At 39.2% G+C, this 22657-nt stretch overlaps 1 protein-coding gene across 1 annotated transcript; it reads right to left on the bottom strand.

Moving 5' to 3' along the window:
* On the bottom strand, positions 1-20578 carry stk39 (serine threonine kinase 39). Its single transcript, XM_070914541.1, has 18 exons — positions 20473-20578; positions 18634-18746; positions 18180-18288; positions 17095-17233; positions 16687-16742; positions 16218-16327; positions 15919-16020; positions 15459-15592; positions 15297-15345; positions 14623-14688; positions 10816-10938; positions 10109-10138; positions 9655-9711; positions 8812-8873; positions 3343-3395; positions 3078-3146; positions 2631-2695; positions 1-88 (listed from the first exon to the last, which is right to left on the bottom strand). Exons 1-18 carry the CDS (start codon positions 20576-20578, stop codon positions 14-16), a joined length of 1518 nt encoding a protein of 505 aa, XP_070770642.1. The 3' UTR covers positions 1-13.
* Between the last annotated feature and the right edge of the window lie 2079 nt (positions 20579-22657).

Here is a 22657-nt window from a genome sequence, read left to right as displayed (position 1 = left end):
CATGAAGAGGGCATCAGCTAACGCTTAGCTGTGCAAAGCCGATCAGCTTCACCTCGTCCGGGATCTCTGTGTCGTCACAGCCGGAAGCCTGCGTGAGGAGGATATCAAGAGGGTCAATGGGGGCTAGCTCACATCCTGACACTCTCATCACCATCAACAACAACTAATCCTGCAAAATCTCTAGAACAGATGTAGACTAACACTGCGGATTAATCAGGGGTTTGAAACTACTGCAAGTTAGTGAGTAAGTTTTTCAACCTTATTTTCAAAAATTCTATTCCTCTGTGCCATAGACACCTATATGGGAACATGGGGAAGGTTTTACATCTTCAACAGGAATCAATGGCCTTAGGGCTGAGTGCCACAAATAGGGTAGGCATTTAGGAGATTTGAGAAACGGATTAACGCATTGTTGGTTTTGGTCTTTTCTTATTTTTTAACTTTAAGGGGAGACATTCACATCAATGTTAAAAGGTTAGAATGCTAGAAGGTTTATAAAATTGCACTCTTACAATTTTATAGTGAAAGTGAGTAAGAAACAGCATTTTCATGTGGGTGTGTCACATCTGGCCAATCTGTTTAATAAGGTCAGTATTGGAGCCATTTCTGCAGAGCATCGGTCAAAGCATCACTTATTATATTATACAGTTGGATTAAATGTGACATGTCTTTGTAATTGTAGCACACATTGAAACATACATGTATATCATGTATCATCAAACTGTATGTAACATATACACAATATGTGTACTTTTGGAAATCTTAATGCAAGAGTATGCAATGATATTTTACACAATAATGTGCTACTGTGGCAACAGTTTGGGGAAGGCTGTTTCCTATTTTAACATGACAATGCCCCCGTGCACAAACTGAGGTCCATAGAGAAATGGCTTTCTTAGTTTGGAGTGGATGAACCCTCCACCTCAACCCCATCCAACACCTTTGGGATGAATAGGAACACCAACTCAAGACTTCGTTTGGGTATCCACATACTTTTGGCCATGAAGTGCATCCTCCCTAAACTTATCAGCTCCCAGTGACAGAGCACAGTATGTATTTTACTGACAGTCCAACCTTCCAGCCCCTCTTCTCACCCCAATTTATAGGCTGCTCAGATTCTATTCACGGAGGCAATATTAAAGGCAGTGCACATTTAGATTTGTCTGAGTGTACCCCGAAAAACCTGGGACTTTTTCATTCAGCTCTCCTCCTCCTGTGGAAAAGCCCGTGTGAACGGGTGGCCTAATACCTGCCCGCCTATAGCAATTCACACCTGATCAGGGAGAGACACTCCATCCCTCGGGGGGTCTGAGAGGTCTGTATTTGTCTGATCAGCATGGAGGGACTGTTATGAAAACAGGTCACTCTTTCTGAGTCTTTAGTGACCTCTTGTACAGTTAAGTCATAAAGTTGCTCTAGTGCCACCCACACCATAAATTGTCTGCATGAAGTGTTAGGAACAGCTCCCCGAGTGAGGGTAATTATTCTCACTCCCTGGGTTTTGTGACACTGCACTCGTAACTCTTCGTTTGGAAAAGCGGATGGAGCCACAGTGAGGGTTTTACACTGCCTGCAGTGGAGCAGAGTTAACATATGGAAATGGAAGCATGCCCATATATCTGCATGGTGTGTGCACTGCCCTCACTCGGATTCTCCAGAGACTGGTCCACCTGCAACACTCACTAGCTGCTGATAAGGCAAACATGGCAGAAAGGTCATTTTGTAAAGCTCTGTGACCTAGAGCACAGATGTTGTTTACCCAGAACTACAGAAAGGTCAATAAAACATCATTTACATATTTTTGTCAGGATGACTGACATTATTGCTTCCTTTCTTTCTTCACAAATGTCACTGTTTCTCTAATAGTCTTACAAAGGTGACTTCTTAAAGTGGCACGCTCGCAACATGCGCTTAGTCTCCGTCTGTTCCCTCTGCTGTGATTATAGATTATATAGTACACACATAAATAAACAGCATCCAGCAGTTTCAATTATGATTTAACAAGATGCATCACAGAGTGAAGCCAGCAGAAGGAGAGCAGTCCTGCTGCTGGTTGAAAACTGTGTGTGGCCTTCAGTGTTTTGTTGATGCTGGAGATAAAGAGAGGCTGTCCAAATCTTCTGCTCGGATAATACACAGAACACATTCAGACATCACACAAAATATTAAAGAAAACCATCAAAGGAAAGCTCTGATACAAGGTATAGTTTCCTTATGCAGAGCTGTTCAGCTGTGAAATATATTTAAATCATTTTATTATTTTAATGTGGGCTTACTGTGAGCAAAATATACTTAATGCAGCTGTGTTGCACAGAATGAAATTAAATAAAAAAGGGGTGCACTCCTTTCAGGCTCTTACTCCACTGAAATTAATTAACAACATACAAAAATAGATTTTTTGCACTTCAGATTCAAAGACATTCCTATCTAGTAACATTGCAAAACTCCTTCATCAACTGAAAAACCTTCATCGACAGATGTTGGTTCATGCTGAAGCTATTTGGTTTGTTTGCGGCCTTTCCAATAACTCCACATTCCTCACTGAACCTTTCATCAACAACACTGTTTACGTTGTCAGCCAGGACAAACCCAGGAGCGGGTCATCAACCATCACTCATCTAGAAACTCACCAGCTTAAAGGTCAACACTTTGTAGGTAGTTGGGTCATCAACAATCTTCTGAAGGTTAGCAGCAACTGTAATGCAGAGGGCATACAACAACATAATGTTATAATAATATCAAACAAGTTTTACAATCTGCAGAGTACATTTCAGAACAGTAAAACAGTAGAAGATAAGTATATATCAGCATTCGAAAAATAAGATATTTCATGTGATCAGTTCCCATACCAGTTAACATTTTATGACAATAGTTAGGTTATTGTATGTAGTTTTTAGTTTAGTAATTTTAGTTACTAAAGTAATTTTAGAAATAAATTAAATGAAATACATGTCCATCTCTGATAACAGCCTCTTTCCAGTAAAATCCTGATGATGATGTTGTTTTATGGTACACTGGCTTAGATAAGTATGTATTCAGACAATACAATTTACCAGAACAAAGAGGTGGAACATTACCAATAACAACATCGTGCCCGTTGACAAGGCCGGCCGAGAACAGTTCCTGGGAAACGCCATCAGCAGTGTCTTGTGAGGGAATAACATGACAAATATTGGGCCGGCAACATTCCACTTAGCAGGTAATTGTGTTAGATATCGAATTTGATACTGTCATGAGCGCAAACACAGCCATTACCCATTACACACACAACAATCCACTGTGCCTGAAGATGTTATCACAAAGAGAATAGCACATCCAAATCCATATAGGGAGACCTCTTACCTCGCCCAGGAGTGAATTCAAACCGGATGTCATTGAGCTCCTTTCTAGAGTTCCTGAAAGGAGAGACAAGAGGGTGTGACTGCACAAGTCGTATCTGAAATGTCAGATTTAAATTTGTTGTAGCTCTGTCTGTTAACAGCTGTGTTTCTCAGAAGAAGAGACACGACTGAACTGCAGAACATTAGGAAGCAAGCATGAGCATTGCTGATAACGGCACCGATAAGAGCGGTGAGAGTGAATTAAAAGAGTAAAGCTGCAGGCAAGAAAACAGAAACAATGAGCTGAAAGGCACTAAAACACTGCAGAGTTGAGGAGAACTGCCGAGTCTAGCAATAATTCTCATCACTACCAGCGACTCCTTTCACATTACACATAATCATTTTGATCCATCTTTTAATATAAATGTTCATCACCTTTCCTCAAGTAACTAACACAATCATTAGGTAAATGAGTTGCAATAAAAAAGTAATGGATATTATATTGAATGTGAATTGTCCTTCACTTTGACCAACTTTACATATTGAGGTTTAACATAAAAACAGAGCACCTGTGGGAAAAATGTGCTGTAGCAGTGGATGAATGTGCAGAGGACATGTCTCAGTAGCTTCATAGTGAGTAGTAGATAACAGCTGTCTAACTGCTTCTCACACCTCACACCTGCTGTATCCACTGAGATATATACTGTAAAAATGCTTTTCTCAAAACTACATGAAGAACTGCAGAAAATGCTGGCTTCTGCTTATCTGTGTGAATTTACCTGTTTAGATTCTGTGATTCTGTGAAGGTTAAATGTGACTAAATGTGATTTTAGTGTTTACATGGGGCTGTAATGTAACTGTAGCCTGTTGAGGTGGTGTGTATCCTCAAACCTAGCCTGCAGTAAAATATAAAAAACAAACAGGCATGTATACATCCAGCTTGTTTGTTTGCATTAATGAAATGTGCCCTCCAGCCTCTAAACAGCATCAACTTGCATTCATTTGCAACACTGACGTTAGAAATCTGTCTTTAAAATGTGTGCGTGACAGGGGAGTAGCCAGTAGCTGATAAAAGCAGGACGTGTCAGTGCTACCCCAAAGAAGAAGTGTGGTAGAAGAAGATTAATTTGATCTAGTTATATTAATTACACTTTCAGCCCACAACCCTCATTTCAGAGATTAGACCCATAATTCAACACATACATAACCAAAGACATATTTGCAATGAGTTTGTTAGTAGCAAGTCTACGCAAAATAGTGGGAGTAAGGACTTGCTATCATCTTAGCTGAAAGCTTTTTTAATTTTAGATAGTTACAGAAAAAAAAACGGATAAAAACTCTGATGGAGCAGATGGACATGAACATCTCTCTTCCCAGCAGTGGAAGCAGGGGGTGCACATTGCCAAGGCTGTCAAGGCAACATGAATGTAAGCGGATCATAACCCTGCCCAAATAAATTGTGCCTAAAATCTGCCTCCTCCGTAGTAAACCCACAGTGTTTAGAAAGCATTCTGTCAGACTACGTCAGGACCACTTGGGATTAGCCATAGATAGTCGACTGAACACTGTCATGACGTGTGAGAGTTACAGAACCTTTTTAAATACCACTGTGAAGATTTAATGTTTCCACAGTTCAACAGCAGTATATTTAGCATTTCACCCACCAGCCCCCTTTATATTTTTGACACATTGTGAACTAATTTGCGTGTGTGAGAGGACTGTATAATCCCACTGGACAATGACAGGTTTATGACATGAAAAAAAATGGTACGATATAATCCTAAAGTGGACAGACTGCTTTCCTACTAATAAAGACGGGTCTGTGATTTTAGGTAGAGGCTTTAATAAACATCTCACTGGCAAACATAATGGAGACAGGTAGGGAAATCTCTAGGACAATCTTTTAAAAGTGTTCCCAGACGTACACCTGGTAATGTTTGTCAGTACAACAAATTACAGCCGTGCATTGTTGGCTGTCACAGATGTTACTGATCGTGGAGCTGACCGGTATTATTAGGTACGAAAAATGTAGATCTGTCACAGAAGATACAACAAGGCCAACAAACACATGCTCTACTGTGACAAGTACACAGAGACTGCATAGCCTTGACTACTACCACTACATCTACTTACACATACTGACTGTCAATATATGTATGGGGATGATCCACTGTTATGACTGAAAGAAGTACCCACAGCTCATATCTTAATAGCATATCACATGGCTGAATGCACATCAAAAGAAAAAGGCAACCAATTTTAAGCACTTTTAAAGATCCAGGTTTCACACAGAAAACACTAATGTATAGTACTTTAAACTATTAAATGTGTTAAAATGTTACTAGGGCTGCAACTAGCTAACCCTTACTGTTTCAGGTAACACTTTATTTTACAGGTCTGTAATTTCCCTATATTTTCCTAATAATTTCCAAGAACCTTCCAGGAAAGAACCATAATATCTGTTATTAATTGTAGGGAAAGTAAGACAGTGTTCAGCCTCTGGACTAACAATTCATTAATTCTAACTAATTGCTAGCATAACCTTGTCAGTGAACAGCCGGTCAGCTGAACATGCAAAATGTTAGAATTGCCTACAGCCAAACATACAATTCAACAACTCCTCTCTCTAGCAAACTTACTAGGAAATTATTAGGAAATTATGAACCCGTAAAATAGCATTACCTGATTATTTTTACTATCAATTATTTTAATCGATTATTCCTTTAACAACACAAATGTCAGAAAATTGTGAAACATACCAGTCACAGTTTCCAGCCAAAAGTGACATCTTCAAATTGCTTGTTTTGTCAAACCAACGGGCTAAAACCCAAAAATATACTGTATTATAAGACAATGAGGGGCCAAGTTATTGTGCTAGCGAGAGAGATGCCTGTGCAGAGGTGGTTGGGACTTATTTGGCTCAAAACATGTGACAAGATGGCAGCAAACTGTAAACCCAACGTCAGGCTTATGGGTGACATTACTGTTTCTCTAAAAATGTATTAAAAAGATGTTTCTGATCTGCCAGTTACCCTTTATAAAGACGAACCTTTACAAAACATGTGGAAATGTCACCTCTGAACTGCTCAGTGAAATCAATTTGCATCTGGGCTATTTAAGCTCCAATGACATTGCACCAACAGTAAGCATTATGCAAGTCTGAACTTCCCTTCAAACTGCTGACAACGCTATTCTCAGGAGACCTCAGTGCCTTTGTAAAAAAAAAGAAAAAAAGAAAGATTGAATGAGTTCCAAGAAAAATGTTGACAAAAATCCAATCATGCTGCTGCTGTTCTCCCGTCTCTGCTACTGAGGGGATCATATTACCATGAACTCATGCTAATCTGCTGAACTCCCTTATTAGTTGAGAGAGGAGACCAATTAGCTGTTTATTTGCTCTCTCAAATGCAATTACTTTCGTGGATTTGGTATTTAACTTTAAACTTTTACGAATTCTCAAGGATCATAATATTTTACAATAATTTTTTTTTTTTTCAAATCAGGTTTTTATTGTTGTGTTTTTTTGCCAGCGTGCTCATATGCTAGTATAATATTTTACCTGACAACTGACAACTATTTTCTTTGAATTTGCATCGAGGCCTAACAAAAACAACTGCCTTACATTGATATTCCTGATAAATCTTATATTCCTGATAAACCCTACTTAAATACACTTCTTCCTCTGCAGTCTCACACTATTTGTGGCCATAAGTATCTCTTGTTCTGCCCCCAAAACATCAGAGCACAGCCAAGGAATATTATGAATGCAGTCTCTCATCTTATAATACCTTCTGTGCTGATTCACCTTAAAACATACCAGCCAAATCCTTCTCAACAATAAAAAAATAAATTCTCTTAAAGAAACATTTCTTCAGTTAAGAGCAAATAGCTCAGAACCAGTTTTCTTGCACTCACTCCAAGATTTCCATGCCAAATGCTCCTAAAATGAGTCAGCATAACATCTGCTGTTCAGGTGGAGATACCTGCACTTGTACACGCACACTTGATGCTATTCGCATTTTCAAAAGGTTTCTTGTATCTTACTGTTGCATCAAAGGCAATGCAATGTTCTGTCAAGTGCATATTTTCTAGTTTAGGGAGTATAAAGCATAATACAAAAATCCCATCATCATACTAGAGAGCATTTCAAAGAAGAGAGTATAGTGAAAGGTCTTGGTAATCCACCAGGGTATATTTAAGCATTTGAATGTTTCTAGAAAAAAAAATGCCATCAAGCCTCATGGACTTCTATCTAAGAAGACATCCATTCCACGTCTGCTTCTGTAATACTGAATATTCTAGCTGACAAACCAGAGGGACCACCTGCCAGCCTAATGCTGGGATCACATTAAACACAGTGAATGCATTTCTCTGTACAAACTAATTCATTTGCTGCATGTTCTGTTGCAGCATGTTTTTACAAGCTTGTTCTGAAATTACCAGGGTAACCGTATTTTTAGATTTCACAAGCGCTTTACTATTGATAACCATATCTAATCTGCATCTTGTGTTTAAGCCAAAAAATCCACAAATCAAACAAACATCATTAAATCCATGGATGAATTGTGAAACCGAGGAAGCAAAAATCCCATACCATCGAAACAGGCAATTTATTTTAATCACCAGGTTAGAATAATGACTCTTCATCTGCCACCAAACAGTTCGCCATCTCCTGTTGCATCCAGACCACTGTTTTGTTAGTGAGCACAAAATAAAATGGCTTTCTGTGCTGTGCTGGATGCCTGAGGGACCTTCAGATGTCTGTTCAACCAAGAGTGTGTGCTCTGCAACCAGCTCATCAGGGAGCTACAGGCAGACTTTCAACTGTCCAGAAATGCACCATTGTCTGTCTGTTGCTGCATCCCTTAAAATGCCCTCTCTCTCTCTCTCTCTCTGAGAGGGAGAGGGAAGATATAAAGTACATGATTTACAGATAATTCATTTTTAATGTGAATATCTGCCTTGCATTTTCTTACTACATATGTTAAAGTGAAAGGGCACTATAAATTTGGTTGTTTTGTAACAGTAAGGATCTACATTGATCATTCTGAGGCTGAATCACAAGCCTCCACTTTGCCATTGAAATCATAAAGAGCAATGTCTGGAATACTACAGCAAGAAGCAAAAGGTGCTGTGAATGGAGGAAAGCAGATTGTGGAGCACAGCCAGAGAACCAATGGAGTGTAACGCTCTCCTCCCTACGACACAACCGGTGAGACAAAGGGAGATGAAGGGATCCATGGCAATGCCAGTCCCCCTCTGTAGCAGGCAAAGATCATTATGTCTATTAATATCCTGCATGTGTAGGAAGCAAAGTGATGTGCATCCATAAACGTAATTTGTCATTTGTAAATCTGCTGTGCATTTATCTTTTTAAACTGCTTTTTAAGACTGTGTTGCCACGAGTGATCCAAATCAATATTTTCTTAAGGTTGCCTTGTGTATCAGCAGATGATTGAGAAAATGATCTGAAAAGAAGCATCTGTCTCACCTTAGCCGTAGTACCATGTTCACAGCGCCTTGAATGTATTGTCTGTCCTCAAAGGGCTCGACCTGCATGAGAGAGCATCTGATGATGAGGCAGTTTACATGGTACACTAATGGACTTAGAGATCAGACCAACAAGTTTTCTGTGAAAAGCAGTAAGAAGCATATACTGCAGAGCAAGAGGTTCTGGTAACTGCGAGATGAACATATAGTCAGAGAACATAAACCACAAGTGTGTGTGTCGGTGGCCGCACACTCAGCGCATGTGGTTTATTTTTTCTGAAACATGCCTTCCATTTATTGCAGCTGCAGGGAATTAGTATGGGAAAAGAAAAGGAACAATACATAAAGGTGTATTGTGTAAGGATATATCACCGTTATCACTACCATATTACAAATGGAGGCTTTGTATGGTAAAGAATGGATATCAAGGTTAAGAAATGACTGCTGAGTAGCTGTCAGAGTTAATTCCTGAATGGAGCACAAGACTACACCTCAAACTGCTTTGGCTCATTCTCGAAAATGACAATAGCCTTAGAAAATGGGCTGCAATGGCAGAGAGTCTTTAGATGAGATACACCCAGGCACTGAGCTGGCACTGTCAGGCAGACAACCATTTACTCTGAGTTATTACTGCTGAGAGCATCCCTCCAGGAGACCCACATTCACACATGTGCGCACACATATTCATCCACCGACACATGTGCACAGACAGACGCACACATGTACACACGCATAGATGTACACAAACACACACACACATACACACACACACACACACAGACAATCAATGTGGCATCAAGGTCATTGAATCATGACAAATTGGTGCTGCGGCTGAATCCCTCACCTGGGGATGCTGAATAGACAACCCTTCAATAGGGACATTGTTGGCATTCTCCTCATTCTGGGAGGAACAAAATGAGAGGTATAATTGTGCAAATGCTATTACATCCTTGGTAAATATCAAATCAGAGCTCATCATAAAAAGAAAACAAGTCAATTCAAAGCAATCGACGAGGAGTAATTTGCCAGCTTCGTCAGACAGTTTAAAACAGGTGCTTGGCTGTTTTGATTAAACTGCATAAAAATGTGTGTGTGGTGAAATAAACATTCATAATTGAGTTCATGATTCTTACACAAGCTGCAGTTAACTGCATTTCCAAAAATGATACAGCAGCAGAAAGGATGAAGCTTATTTGTCTATGGCAACTGGTCTCTTCACCAAAATACAAAAAGATATTTAAAATGTTTACTTGTTGTTTGTTGTTAAATTTGGTGTACGAGAGGAAGAGCTAACTTACATCTTTGGCCTCATCTTTGACCCTTCGTGACTGGAGGGAAAAATCAAACACACATTTACATTTGTCTCATGTTCATAGGCACACAGCAATAACAATGATTTATTTCCTTCTTTTCAGTTCCTCCAAAGAACTTGTGATGAACACCCCTTCATACACTGTATGCCTGTTTCTCCATCTGTCCATCCGTCTGTCAGTCCAAACCTATTTTCAGCAACAACTTATTTCTTAAATCATTACTTCTGATAACATAGTATTTATTGCATCATACATTAAAGCTGGGTATCTTTATCAAAGGGCTCTTTGATCATAGCTGTCTAGTTCCTCCTGCCTCAAATCCTTGCAGCTATCTTGCAGCTCATTACAGCGACCTCATGACAGGCTCTCTCAGAGATAAGCCATCTGCTATCCAAAAAAACACTGACTGATCAGGGAGGGGAGGATTGTAAAGGGTTAAAGACAGAGGGGAAGTTACATAACTGTTTCATCTACAGGTTAGACATGCAACAATAATGACCAACACCTTAATAACTCAAATACTGAATTTCCACATTGTAGTTTTGTCACAATGACAAATAAAGCTGAATCTAAAAAAATGATGATTGATGTGTAATAAAACTCCTATGCATTTGAAGATGAATATAAAGAATCACGAGTAAATATGAAAGAATACATACTGCTGAGGCTAGCCTTGGTGGAGTCTCACCTACCCTGCCCTGATTCACTGCTGCCTTGCCCTCCTCACTGCCTTCGTCCAGCTCGTCATCGCTCCACTCCCAGTCTCCGTCCTCTGTCTTGTGCAGGTGGCCACTGGAGCCTGGGACTCTCCTCACCTGGAGCATGACGACACACAGCCAGCACGCTTAATGTTAATGACATGATTCATAGTTTTTCGACTGAATACGTACAGTATGTACATTGTGTTTTACCCATGACTCCATTAGGTTGTACAGGCCTTTATATTAGAGCAGTGGTTCTTACTGCTTCTGGAGTACTGGAACCCTAAAGGATCCCCTCCCTGAGAGAAACTACTGGCAACCCCAGCTGCACATTTGCGACAATGAAAGTAAATATATACGTCTGGTCAGTGTATGGCTGCCACAATTACAAAAAAAATCTAGTTATAACAAGAACATATACTCGTTTTTCCATTTTCAACTTTTCTTGTCATAACAACATATCACTTAATCTTGTTATATCTCAAAACGTTTTTTGTTATTTCATAAAATCGACATATCTTATTAAAATAAACTTTTGTCATTTTAACACGGTAAACTGGTATTGGTTGATGAAATAAAAAACTTATGTTGTATATGTTATTAAAAGAGAAAAAAACGAGGAGATGATATTGTAGGCTATAATGGTAAAGTGTTATGTTGTTATAACAAGAAAAGTTTCTTGTAAAAATAGAACAATTTGGTATGTAGTAATATCTTGTTATAAAATGAAATCTTGTTCAAACAAGGCATTATAACAAGAAACAAGAGCAATGTTGGGTATTTTTGTCATGGTGGCAGCGATACGCTGCAGTTGTCTGGAATATAAACTAATCAGGCCAGCTGGTTGTGGCTGGAAGAGAACGGGAGTGCTCAAACAGGAAAGAGTACTTTTTCCCTGCAGATTTTGTTCATTGATGAGCTATTGTTTTACAATTATATTAGTCGATTTAAATTAGCAAAAACCAAAATATACACACATTTATTCAACAATCTTTGACGGACCACGGGTGCATTACATATGTTGTAGGTTGTTTATGCTCATTTGCAAAGGTCACGGGTATGAATGTCATCACAACATTGGTGATATACAGTACACAGACTCACAAAACTGCTCAGTACTCCAATAGAAACCACATTGTTGCTCGCAATAATACTATTTAATTTAAAAAATGGGTACAGCACAATGAGTACAGCACAGTACAAGTCTATAAATCATATAAAGAGGCAACACAAGAGAGATATCCAATATGACTTGGTTAAACACCAGTAGTAATGTAACGCAAATGTAATGCAAATGTAACCAGCATAACAAAGCAGGTAAGTATGACAGAGTCATTGGTAAAGCCTGCAGTTCTACAGTCTGGAAGAGTGTGTAAGGCAAGCAACACATGACTAGTCTAGCAGTGTGAGGTAAAATATAAGAGCACCACAATGTTACAGAAGAGACAGCACACAAAACTGTAAGCCACTAGGGTCATATAAATTACCCAGCTTTAGACAAGGTCAGAGTTAAAGAAGCACTACCCAGCTGGTGGTGTCGGGTTTTTTTTCCAAACCTGACATAGAACCAAGGCTCCCCCAGTTCTGCTCGGGGTCCTTGAGCAAAACAGACACAGATCAATGCACTCAGCAGCCGACTGACATTCATAAGCATAAAAAAAACTAACTTACACGCCAAACATGCAGCTGACATGTTCAACCCACTGTTAATGTATGAAAACATATTTGAGTATGAATAGAAACATTGCAAGATCAGTGTTGCTAATAACTGATATCAGGGTGTGCAGGGGATAAAACTGATGCACATTCAGGTAAAATGTCCTTTATTTTGAATCAGGCTTCAGAAAGCATCCATGCAGAACTCAATCAGTCTTCCATCATCGTTTGTGCACTGAACCATACACTGGAACTCAATATCAATCCTCAAGCCACTAATGTCCAATCTTTAAACAATAAAGCCTCCAATTCTCCCAATTTCTCATCTGGAAGCTCTATTGTGGGTGTCAGGGTGCCCTCTGCTGGTTACTCAACTCTCATGTAACTACGGTTTATGCTGTGTGACGGTGAACATGATCGTTTTTTACATTCATATTTCAAATATGACAAAAGCCTTGACAAATCTTTGTTTGTCGAGTCTGTAGGAGGCAATTTCCTCTATTCCTCACTTTCTTCTTTTTTTGTTTTTTTAGGAAATCATTCCTGAGTTTCCCCCTTTTTTCATTAGATGAAGTATTCATTTAAAATTACTTTGTTGTTGACAGCTGGCCGGAGGATCTGCCATCTCCTTTTCATCCACTGGAGTATGTTCAAGGAGAAACTAGGTCCCATTTAAAGCCCATTCATGGAGTAAGGTTATATACTGAGCTTTCTGGCTTTGAGTCTCGTCTCTTAAACCTACATAGTAATTGTTTCCTGGGAGTAGAATTGCATGTGTTTACCATGGCTACAGAACAACTACCACACCAGACAAAAACTACAGAAACAAGAACAAGAACACCAAGGAACAGAGATGGAGAAAGGCAGAAAGAGGTCAAGAGATTTAAGGTGGTTGTGTATAGAGAGGAGCTGAACTCCGAGGTTTGGGAGTAACTGGACAAGATCTTAAGCCACTGTGGTCTTGATATTAAGAGGTCACAGCATCCTGAGATGACAATGTCTCTGCAGTATTGCTTGTCTCTGCAAGCTTTGGGTAATGTTTGCTGAATGTACTGTATAATGCAGATGACTCTGCAGGTCAAATCAGCACAAAGCAACAAGGACACTGTCTCTGTGGCTCATACATTCAATCCACCGAAGCCATCAAGTGAATTAGACTAATGTCTGATTCAGCCTGGCCTGACTCCACAGAAAGTGTATTAATTACAGTAAGGGTTAAGTAATTGTGTATTTTCATTTTGGGATAAAATGGCTCCATGGGATATAGGTTCTTGTCTGTAGAAGTACATTCACAAAGTGCCATCGTTTAGATCCAATTTCACATAATTTGCTTAAGAGACTGTGAATACAGTCTAAAGTGGAGGCTGTAATACACTGTATTGATGAGGCTTAATATAGGAAATCCACATACCTATTTAGAAATAAGTACCTTTCCATTCATTGTTACGATCGCTAGATGCCTGTGGTTACCACATTAACCATCAACAGACCTCAACAAAATTACGCCACTCTCACAACAGTTGCCTCCCTCTTTATTGACACCCTGCCCTGTCTGTGCGTAATGTTAACGTCATGCACAGTAATAGCCCTGCTATCCACTATACCCTCCATTTACTCCCGACCAGTCAGTGAATTTCCACCCCTGCACTCGGCCACTCTGCCCTCCGGCAATGGCCCTCTGTTCCCATTTCTGTCCTGTCCATCCAGGCAGAGTGTTATGTGAAGCCAATATCAGCTGTTCCTGAAAACTGCACTTCCTCCCAGTGGGCAACTGAGCAAGCTAACTGAACAATAATGTCCCCTTTTCTGTTACCTAATGTAAACAATTAATTTAATCCTGTTTGTCTTTACTGTTCCACGTGCAGAGAGCTGCATGGTGAGTCACTGACACAAGATGCCCGTACATCTATGCCGTTTGACTCTTATGCTGCAGTGGCCCATATTTTTACATAATCTACACAACAGTTTGGGCATGAAGTGTTTGAGGTTCTTAAGAAAGTCAGAGTGCGTAGCTTGTGTTGACTGTAAATGCAACGCTCTGGTGGAGAGAGAGACTTCAGTTGAGCCCAGCATTCTGCCATAATTTCTTCATGTTTAGTCAATAACGGAGTTATTTTACAGGGAATGTTTGCGTAAACATACCTTCTTCGCTCTCTGGGAAATCTTTGGTGCACGATACAAAAGCTTTTCAACCAGGTATTCTTTGTTCTGCAAGAGAAAAATCAAATTCATAAACGTAGTGAACTGATAAATTGGGTTAGGGTTAAAAACACCAGTTTCAATGGAAACAATACCATGAGGTTACGGTAATTGGTCCTGCTGCCTCCCATTGATAAAATGAACATTATGCAAACTATACTAACTGATGATGCAAATAATTACTCAATTGTGCATTGCAGATACTCAGATCAGCTTTTAACCAGCTTTTCCAACCTCTGAACCAGAGCATGAGGACACCCTTGTAAATCATTATGTTAAATTACTGAAAATACTGTGCATTTAACTCTAAAATGTCCAGAAAGTCTTAGTCATTGTGTTACAGAAGAATAAACTTCAAACAACCTACTTAGTGCTCTGGTTCTACATTTCAAACTGCTTTTCCCAAAAATGTGTTTTAATGGGATTAAATAAATTCAAGTACAAGACACAGACAAGAACATTAGATTTCCTTTTTCCGTATCAATACAGTGTCCCTGTGGACGTTTTATACTGTATGTTGTTTGATGTATACGTATAACCATCATAAACTAAAAAAAGATCGCAAACATAGCATTAATAAGAGATGGCGAGTCAAATATTTGAGATGAAACAAATACCTTGGCCTTTTGGAAGAATTTACACTTCAAAAGCTCTGCAGCTGTAGGCCTAGAGATAAAAGAAAAAGTACAGTTGTTGAAAATACATCACAACACAGCACTCCCTGAATGTCAATCTCTTTACTGAAATATTTTGCTCTATGTATGGAATGTGGTGCTAACCGTTTGGCAGGATCCTTCTGAAGGCACATAGTTATTAGCTTTCTAAATGATTTGCCATATTTCTTTAGCGCTTCTTTGTCCTCTACTCCAGTCTCTAGAGTGGGTGGATCATTCTGTAGGGTAAGCATTAAAACCTAAAAAGACAGAAATGAAAATGGTCAAAAAACACTTCAGCAGCAACACAAACATTGTAACTGAGGAAAAGAAACTCAAAGCAGGAAACCATTTGTAGAGGAAATGTTGTGGAAAGTAAAAGCAATGGGTTCTTTTCGATAAAAGGTTGCCTCATTGTTCGGGTTCCCAATTACAGCAAAAGCAGCAAGTCAAAATGTGTTCTCTCCACATCTTTTGTTCTTGCTAACGATGAAACTTCACAGAAACAAGTTGGTTCAGGAAAGCCACAAGAATACCTGCGATTAAGACACCACACCGAATAAGTAACACCAATAATAACACTCACCTTCATGGGAGGGTAGCGGTGATAGGGTGCAGAGCCTGTTGCTAACTCTATGGCTGTAATTCCAAAACTCCATATATCTGCTTTGAAATCATAGCCTCGAACCTGTGGGTAGAAAATCAAAGTAATCTGTAATAAATCAAATGCACTTAAGTCTCTGGGGCTTTATGTTAATGTTGTGATTTAAGTGGTTATCATGTCAAAAATACATCGGCTAATAGCATTACATGAAGAAGTACAGCAGAAGCAAGCTCATTTTGAGATATCTGGTGACCTTTTTGTAAGGATAGAGAGAGACTCACCTGTTCCATCACCTCTGGCGCCATCCAGCATGGCGTGCCAACAAAGGTCTTTCGTACTTTGTTTCTGGTCATATCCCCCCCTGTGGCTAGGAATGCGCTCACTCCAAAATCTGAAAATATAAACAAATAACCAATGCATCGCTCATAGCTAAGAGAGAAAAATTGGGTATGTTGAAATGAGTCAAGACATTTTCTTTTACATTTTCTTTACACAGTTTTACCAGTTATTTGTTCAATAAAGTCTTTTGTGAATATCTTTTTTTTTCTAAATGGCTGTGTCAGCACGGGGCTGACTTAGTGAAGATCCATAATATGTACCCTGGTAAGTGACATTGTTATATAGTGTGGAAAATAGTTTTATAACTTAAAGCAAATGTAAGCACTGGTTCTCTTTTGGCTTCGAAAATTGGTCAAACCTATTAAATATCATGTCAGCAGTTATTGAAGAAATATCAACAGTCTCACACACCTGCAATCTGAACAGATCCATCTTCTCCCAGTAGTATGTTCCCAGCTTTCACATCCCTGAAAACACAAACACAGTCAAACAACAAAGTCATGTGGAGCAGCATTGATTCTTCTGTTCGTGTAAACTAGTCCCACAGCCCACCACCATCTGGAACTCTGCCCAAGGGGCTGAGAGAGGTCTAAGCCTGCCTCTCGGTGACCTTGAAATGCAGGGAGTTTACAGAACAAAATAACTGCACTGCCTTTCAACACATATAATTACCGGACTGCTTTTAATTTAACGTTTTCTTATAACCATTTGTTTAACTCTCTTGTCCAGAGCATCTTACAAGGGAGGGACAACATTTTATCTTCCACAAACAAAAGCACATAAAAAATAATCAACTAGTTAAAATGTTAAAATCATTACCGGTGAATCTGTCCATTTCTGTGCAGATAGTCCAGGCCCTCTAGGACTTCTTTTAATATAGTAGCAATAATAGGCTCATCTAGCGCTCGATTTCTGTCCTCGTCTTTGCTTGTGTGCTTAATTATATCCAGCATAGAGCCTAAAAAGACACCATGGAAAAAACAAAAACATCCAGTTAATTTTTTCCCATATTAATGAGGAACACAAATCAGCTGCAGTGTTACATTGAGTCATTACATGATCAATATCCAGATGCAAATTACTTCACTGTCTGCTAATTGCTTGTTGTCCTTTAAACAGTAAAACATAACATGTACATTACAGTGAGTAACATCACTGCTGTAATTCCTTCTAGGGAGAACCGTAAGGATGTGCAAAGAAACATCATCAGACCACAGATGTAAGCACGCAGCCAAGAGGGTGTTGCTGCTTCCATACAACTGTAATAGCTCAGTTCTTTGTTTGTCATATGCACAACAATTAAAGTGAAGCAGTCGTTGGCAATTAAATGTTTGGTCTCAGGACCCCTCCAACAATGCTCACACAAAATGAACAAAACAAATCACACGTAGTAAATGAGAGAAAGAGAATCTAAGACAAGACATCAATTATTACAACCAGCCTAAAATACTGTGCTGAAAAAAACAGGATACATAATGGGAAATAGTGGTTGAAATGCTCTTTCTGATTATTTTATGCAAAACTCACAAAGACCATTTCAATCATTTGAATTCTGTCTTATTTGTTGCCAGTTGTCCCTTTTACTATCCAGATATAAATACTGAGTAAAGATAATCAGAATCAGAATCTGTTTATTGCCAAGTAATATACATTACAAGGAATTTGCCGTGGTCTGATGGTGCTATTGTTTTGACAACAAACATGTAAAAATAAAGGTAAAGAATAGTGAATAATGAATGTAGTCAATAGACAATTAGCATATTGTATATTGTATGACTACAGTGTTTTTCATTGGAGACAACTACAGAATAAGTGAGTTATAAACATCACATTAGCATCATCACATTCACTGAGCATTCATGTAGTATCAAGCCAGAAGTAGGATTTGGTGCCATGCAGCTTACCTCCACTCAGAAGCTTCATGACTAACCAAAGTTCATCCTTCACTACAAAGGAGGTGTAGTAGGTGACAACATTGGGATGGTTGCACTGGCTCATTGCTTGGATTTCTTTCTATTGTGTGAGAGAGAAACGACAGGATACGACGTGTCAAATTATGTTAAACTGGACAGATTTTTAGTGCATTTGTTTTTTAATTACCATTTGTATTTTTTATCTTTGTAGTAATCTATAAGAAACTGTAGTAACAGGAATCAGTAAATTGATATACATCTCAGTATATACAACCTCACAGCAAATGATTCAGTATTACAACCTCTTAGGGACATTAATGAATATCATTATTCAGACTTACACAGAGCAATAACAATATGGATCAGAGGGGAAGTATTAGCACGGCTTTAGAGAGTGGTACAAAAACACACACTGAGAAAATAAGCCCATATTTATTGTACTCACCAATAGCTCATCCATGCTGGTCTGGCATTTTTCCAGGTTTATTCTCTTTATGGCAACACGCTCCTGTCTGGGGGTACAGAGGGCTGCCTGTACCACAGCTGTGGCCCCGCTGCCTGGAATCACAGCCACAACAGAGCAATGACAAAGTGGACATGAGCAAAGAGGGGACTCACAGCACACACAGCTGGAAGACAACTTTTAAATTCATCATCAGGCTGTGACTTTACGGCACTTGTTTGACCTTCTGTTCCTCAGTTTGTGTGTTTATGTTATGGTATTCATCTTTCACGCGTGCCGGCTGAAACATTAGACAAAATGACATAAGCTGAAGTTGAGTACAGCACTTTTTTCCCCCCTCAACGTGTTGTTTAGTTGGTTCATTACAAATCAGGCCACGCTGGAGTAGTGAAAGTTCACACCAAGAAGCTGTGACACACAGCATACTGCTTGCCAACTGTGAGCGGCAGATAAGGAGAAGAAGAGAACACATGAGATCTGACTGCTAACCAGTTGATTATGAGAACAGAGAGAGGGGGGGGTCTCCCTAACTCATCACAGTCAACAGCACACAGCTGTGGTGCTATTTCTTATCAGTAATGATATGACTTGTCAGCTCATCTGTACAGTGCATGCACTTGCCAAAAATATTCAGGGAACTTTTACACAGTACATTTGAGGTTTTTTATTGTTGTCTTATTTAGTTACTAACATTTCTAAAATTAAATGATTCATGACAACCCTGAAGCTGAGCATTGTGTGTCTTATGCTGGGACACTTTTCAAACTTACACACCCACAGGGTTAATCATAATAACAACATGCATAAAACACATGAAGGGCTATATATTGTCAATTGTTTTTATTCTAGGTATATATAAACAAGGCTTAACAAGAGAGTGAGCATGTGTAAGTTCACTGCCTTTGACCCATGGCTATTAGGAGTAAGTAAGTAAGTAAGCAGGAGTAAGTGCTGAAACAATTAGTCGATTAATCGATTACAGAAAATTAATCACCAACTATTATGGTAATCTATTAATCATTAAGCAAAAAAGGTTGTAAATTGAATATGTTTAAGTTTTAGACTGTTGGTCGGACACAAAAGGCATATTTTACGACATCACTGTTGGGCATTTTTAACATACTAAATGGTTAATGAAAAAATAATCACCAGATTAATCAATAACAAAAATACTAGGTAGTTACAGTCCTGCTAGGAGTTGAGTCTCTCACTTTTTATTTAAGGTAACTCAAAGTTTTAGTGAAGTTAAAATGAAGAATTCTATAAGGCCTACTAATGTTATTATTTGCATTATCATTATTATTATCATAAATATTATGCTTAGTTGTATTATTATTAAGTACATGTTACAGTTGTAACCTGGCCCACTTGATGGCAGATGATGTGACGGGCCTTTTAATTGTTTACATGCCATCTCAGATAAAACAATTGAAATAACACGTGGTGGGTTTTCACAGCCACAGCATCTGTGATTTTGGTGATGGCTAATAAACTGCGGGCACGTGCCATAAACTGGCACAGCTGGAGTAAGTCTCTATTATCCCAGCCACTAAAAACGCACTTAGGGAAGGTGACATTTTCAAACCCGTGCAGTAACCTGCGTTTCAACTGATTTCGGCTTCGTCAGAGTCAGAGAACTCAAAGTGCTGTAAACCGGTAGTGTCTAAATGTGCCTGTTAACATCCGCATTGCAAAGCATTGCAGGAGGCTACTGCATATGAAAACGCCGGTAGGCCCTCATCGTCACTCACAGCTGATAACCCGCCGCGGCGTGCCTTTCCATGATAATATAAAGCGTCCATCACATCTCCGGGTACTAACCTATGACTTCCTGCAGCTCGTACGACTCCCTGGTAATTGGCCAGCTGGTTGTCAGCGCTGGTTGCGGGTGGTGGACAGGAGCCGGAGATTCGCCTTGATCCGCCATGATGATGATGATTCTGCGCTAGTTAGCAGCCTCTCTCCCAGACAGACAGACGGACACACAGAGGGGGAGCGAGAGACAGTCAAATTTGACCTCACCTCCTCTGTACAAGTGTCAGCTGGCGGCTGAAGCAGAGCAACTACCGCTAGCGATGAGCACAACCCGGAAAATAACGGACCGCACACATGCGCGCGCACACACACACGCGCGCACGCTATACCATACCAGTGACACGATACTTCAATACACACAGGAAGACATTAATTAAAATCACTACTGATCATCTTAGAAGACCGCCGGGCGGTTCTAGAGGCTGCAGATCTTATATTAATTATGTTTTTAGTTAATTTACTGAACAACTACTTTGTTAAAATACTGTCTGGACGTTGATGTGTCATTATCAAGTAAAAGCACATCGCAAATGCTTTGTGTGAGACAGTAACACGTATGTGTGACGATTTAATGTCACATGCAGTCAGAAGTGCAAGTGACGCTGCTAACACCGTCCAGTAGATGGCGCCATCACATCTTCATATCGTCTTCTAGCGTATGACGACAGGGAGATGAAGGAGTCACCATTGCTCCATACTGAAAACTGCAGAATTGAATGTACATGAGAATGTGTTATAAGACATGAAACGATTAGTCGATTAATCAATTTGCCAATAGATATAAAGTTAACCAGCAAACACTGTCTGGTTCCAACCTCTTAAATGTGACTATTTCCTGCTTCCTATGTTTTAGTAAACTGAATATCTTTGGGCTTTGGACTGTTGGTAGGTCAAAGTAATTTGAAGATTACATCTTGAGCTCTTGGATATTGTGGTTGGACTTTTTTTTCACCTTTTTATTATGGACCAATTGATTAATTGAGAGAATAATCAGCCGATTCATCTATACTGAAAATAATCATTAGTTGCTGCCCTATTTGTTATATTTTTTATATAATGTGTGTCTACTCTTACACTACAGAACCCTTAAATATAAGCTCTGGCAGGAGGAAAAATATGGAGTGTGTCTATTATAATATTGAATAACATTTCATGATTTTTTTTGTATTATATTAGGCATACTGCATACATAAAACAAAAAACTCTCTATATTTTTATGCTCGTGTTTTGTACTGTCCTCACATATCATACATAAACCGAGTTGCCAGGTTACACCGGCTAAAACCAACGCAGTTTAATACAACAACCATGCAATAAGTTATTTCTTAATGACGATTATGATTTTCAGTTTTAAGGTGCGAAACAAAAATGTTTTGATGTAACTTTAAGGTCATTTTGGAGGCTGAAGTTTGTGGGTCTGTTTAATTATACTGCTTTATAATATATATGATATAAATGGTTGGACATTTTTTTATTACACCTCTCTGTATATTGCAAAGACAAACTACAGCTTCAAAATATATATAATACTTATAAACTTATATATTTTTTATAGGTGCCCCAAGCTATTTCCCCAAATGCTGAAAAGAGATAAGATAAAGAATACTAGGTCTCGTCTTTACAAGCTAAGGTTTATATCTAATGGTTGCTACATCAAAAGTGTCAATAGATGGCGTGGTTTAACCATCATGGTGTAGTCCAGAAGCCCATTGCTGAAGTGTTGCCGTATTAATTGTGCTTAAATTTCACTGTTTTACTCAAATTGATTAACGATCAGTTCGAGTTTGTCAATAATAATGCATTGAAGGTGACAAACCACCTGACGGGCGGGTTATTGTGGGATTTCTACCGTAACATAACAGCAAGACGTGTAAAACGAAATAAACACAACAAAAAGCCAGTCAGTCTTCCACAGTCACTCAACAAGGAAACCCACCTGCACCGTTAGGTTGAGTGTTACTCTAAAGGTGCGGAACAAAACGTGGTTTACCTTGATTACGCCGAGGTCGAGCCGGCATAACGTACGCCGCTTGTATTGCATGACATTTCAACGCACCAATCAGTTGCGGAGGAGCTGATTGAGTCTACTTCCCTACACTGGAATAGCTGAGGGGAAACGGACGGACGGCGATCTCGCACGGATATCTCATCATCAGCCGAGTCTGCACGGTCAGATCGCCTGAGAGGGACC

Source organism: Enoplosus armatus, chromosome 11, assembly GCF_043641665.1.
Source record: "Enoplosus armatus isolate fEnoArm2 chromosome 11, fEnoArm2.hap1, whole genome shotgun sequence".
Lineage (NCBI taxonomy): Eukaryota > Metazoa > Chordata > Actinopteri > Centrarchiformes > Enoplosidae > Enoplosus > Enoplosus armatus.
This window is presented reverse-complemented; position numbering and strand designations above follow the sequence as displayed.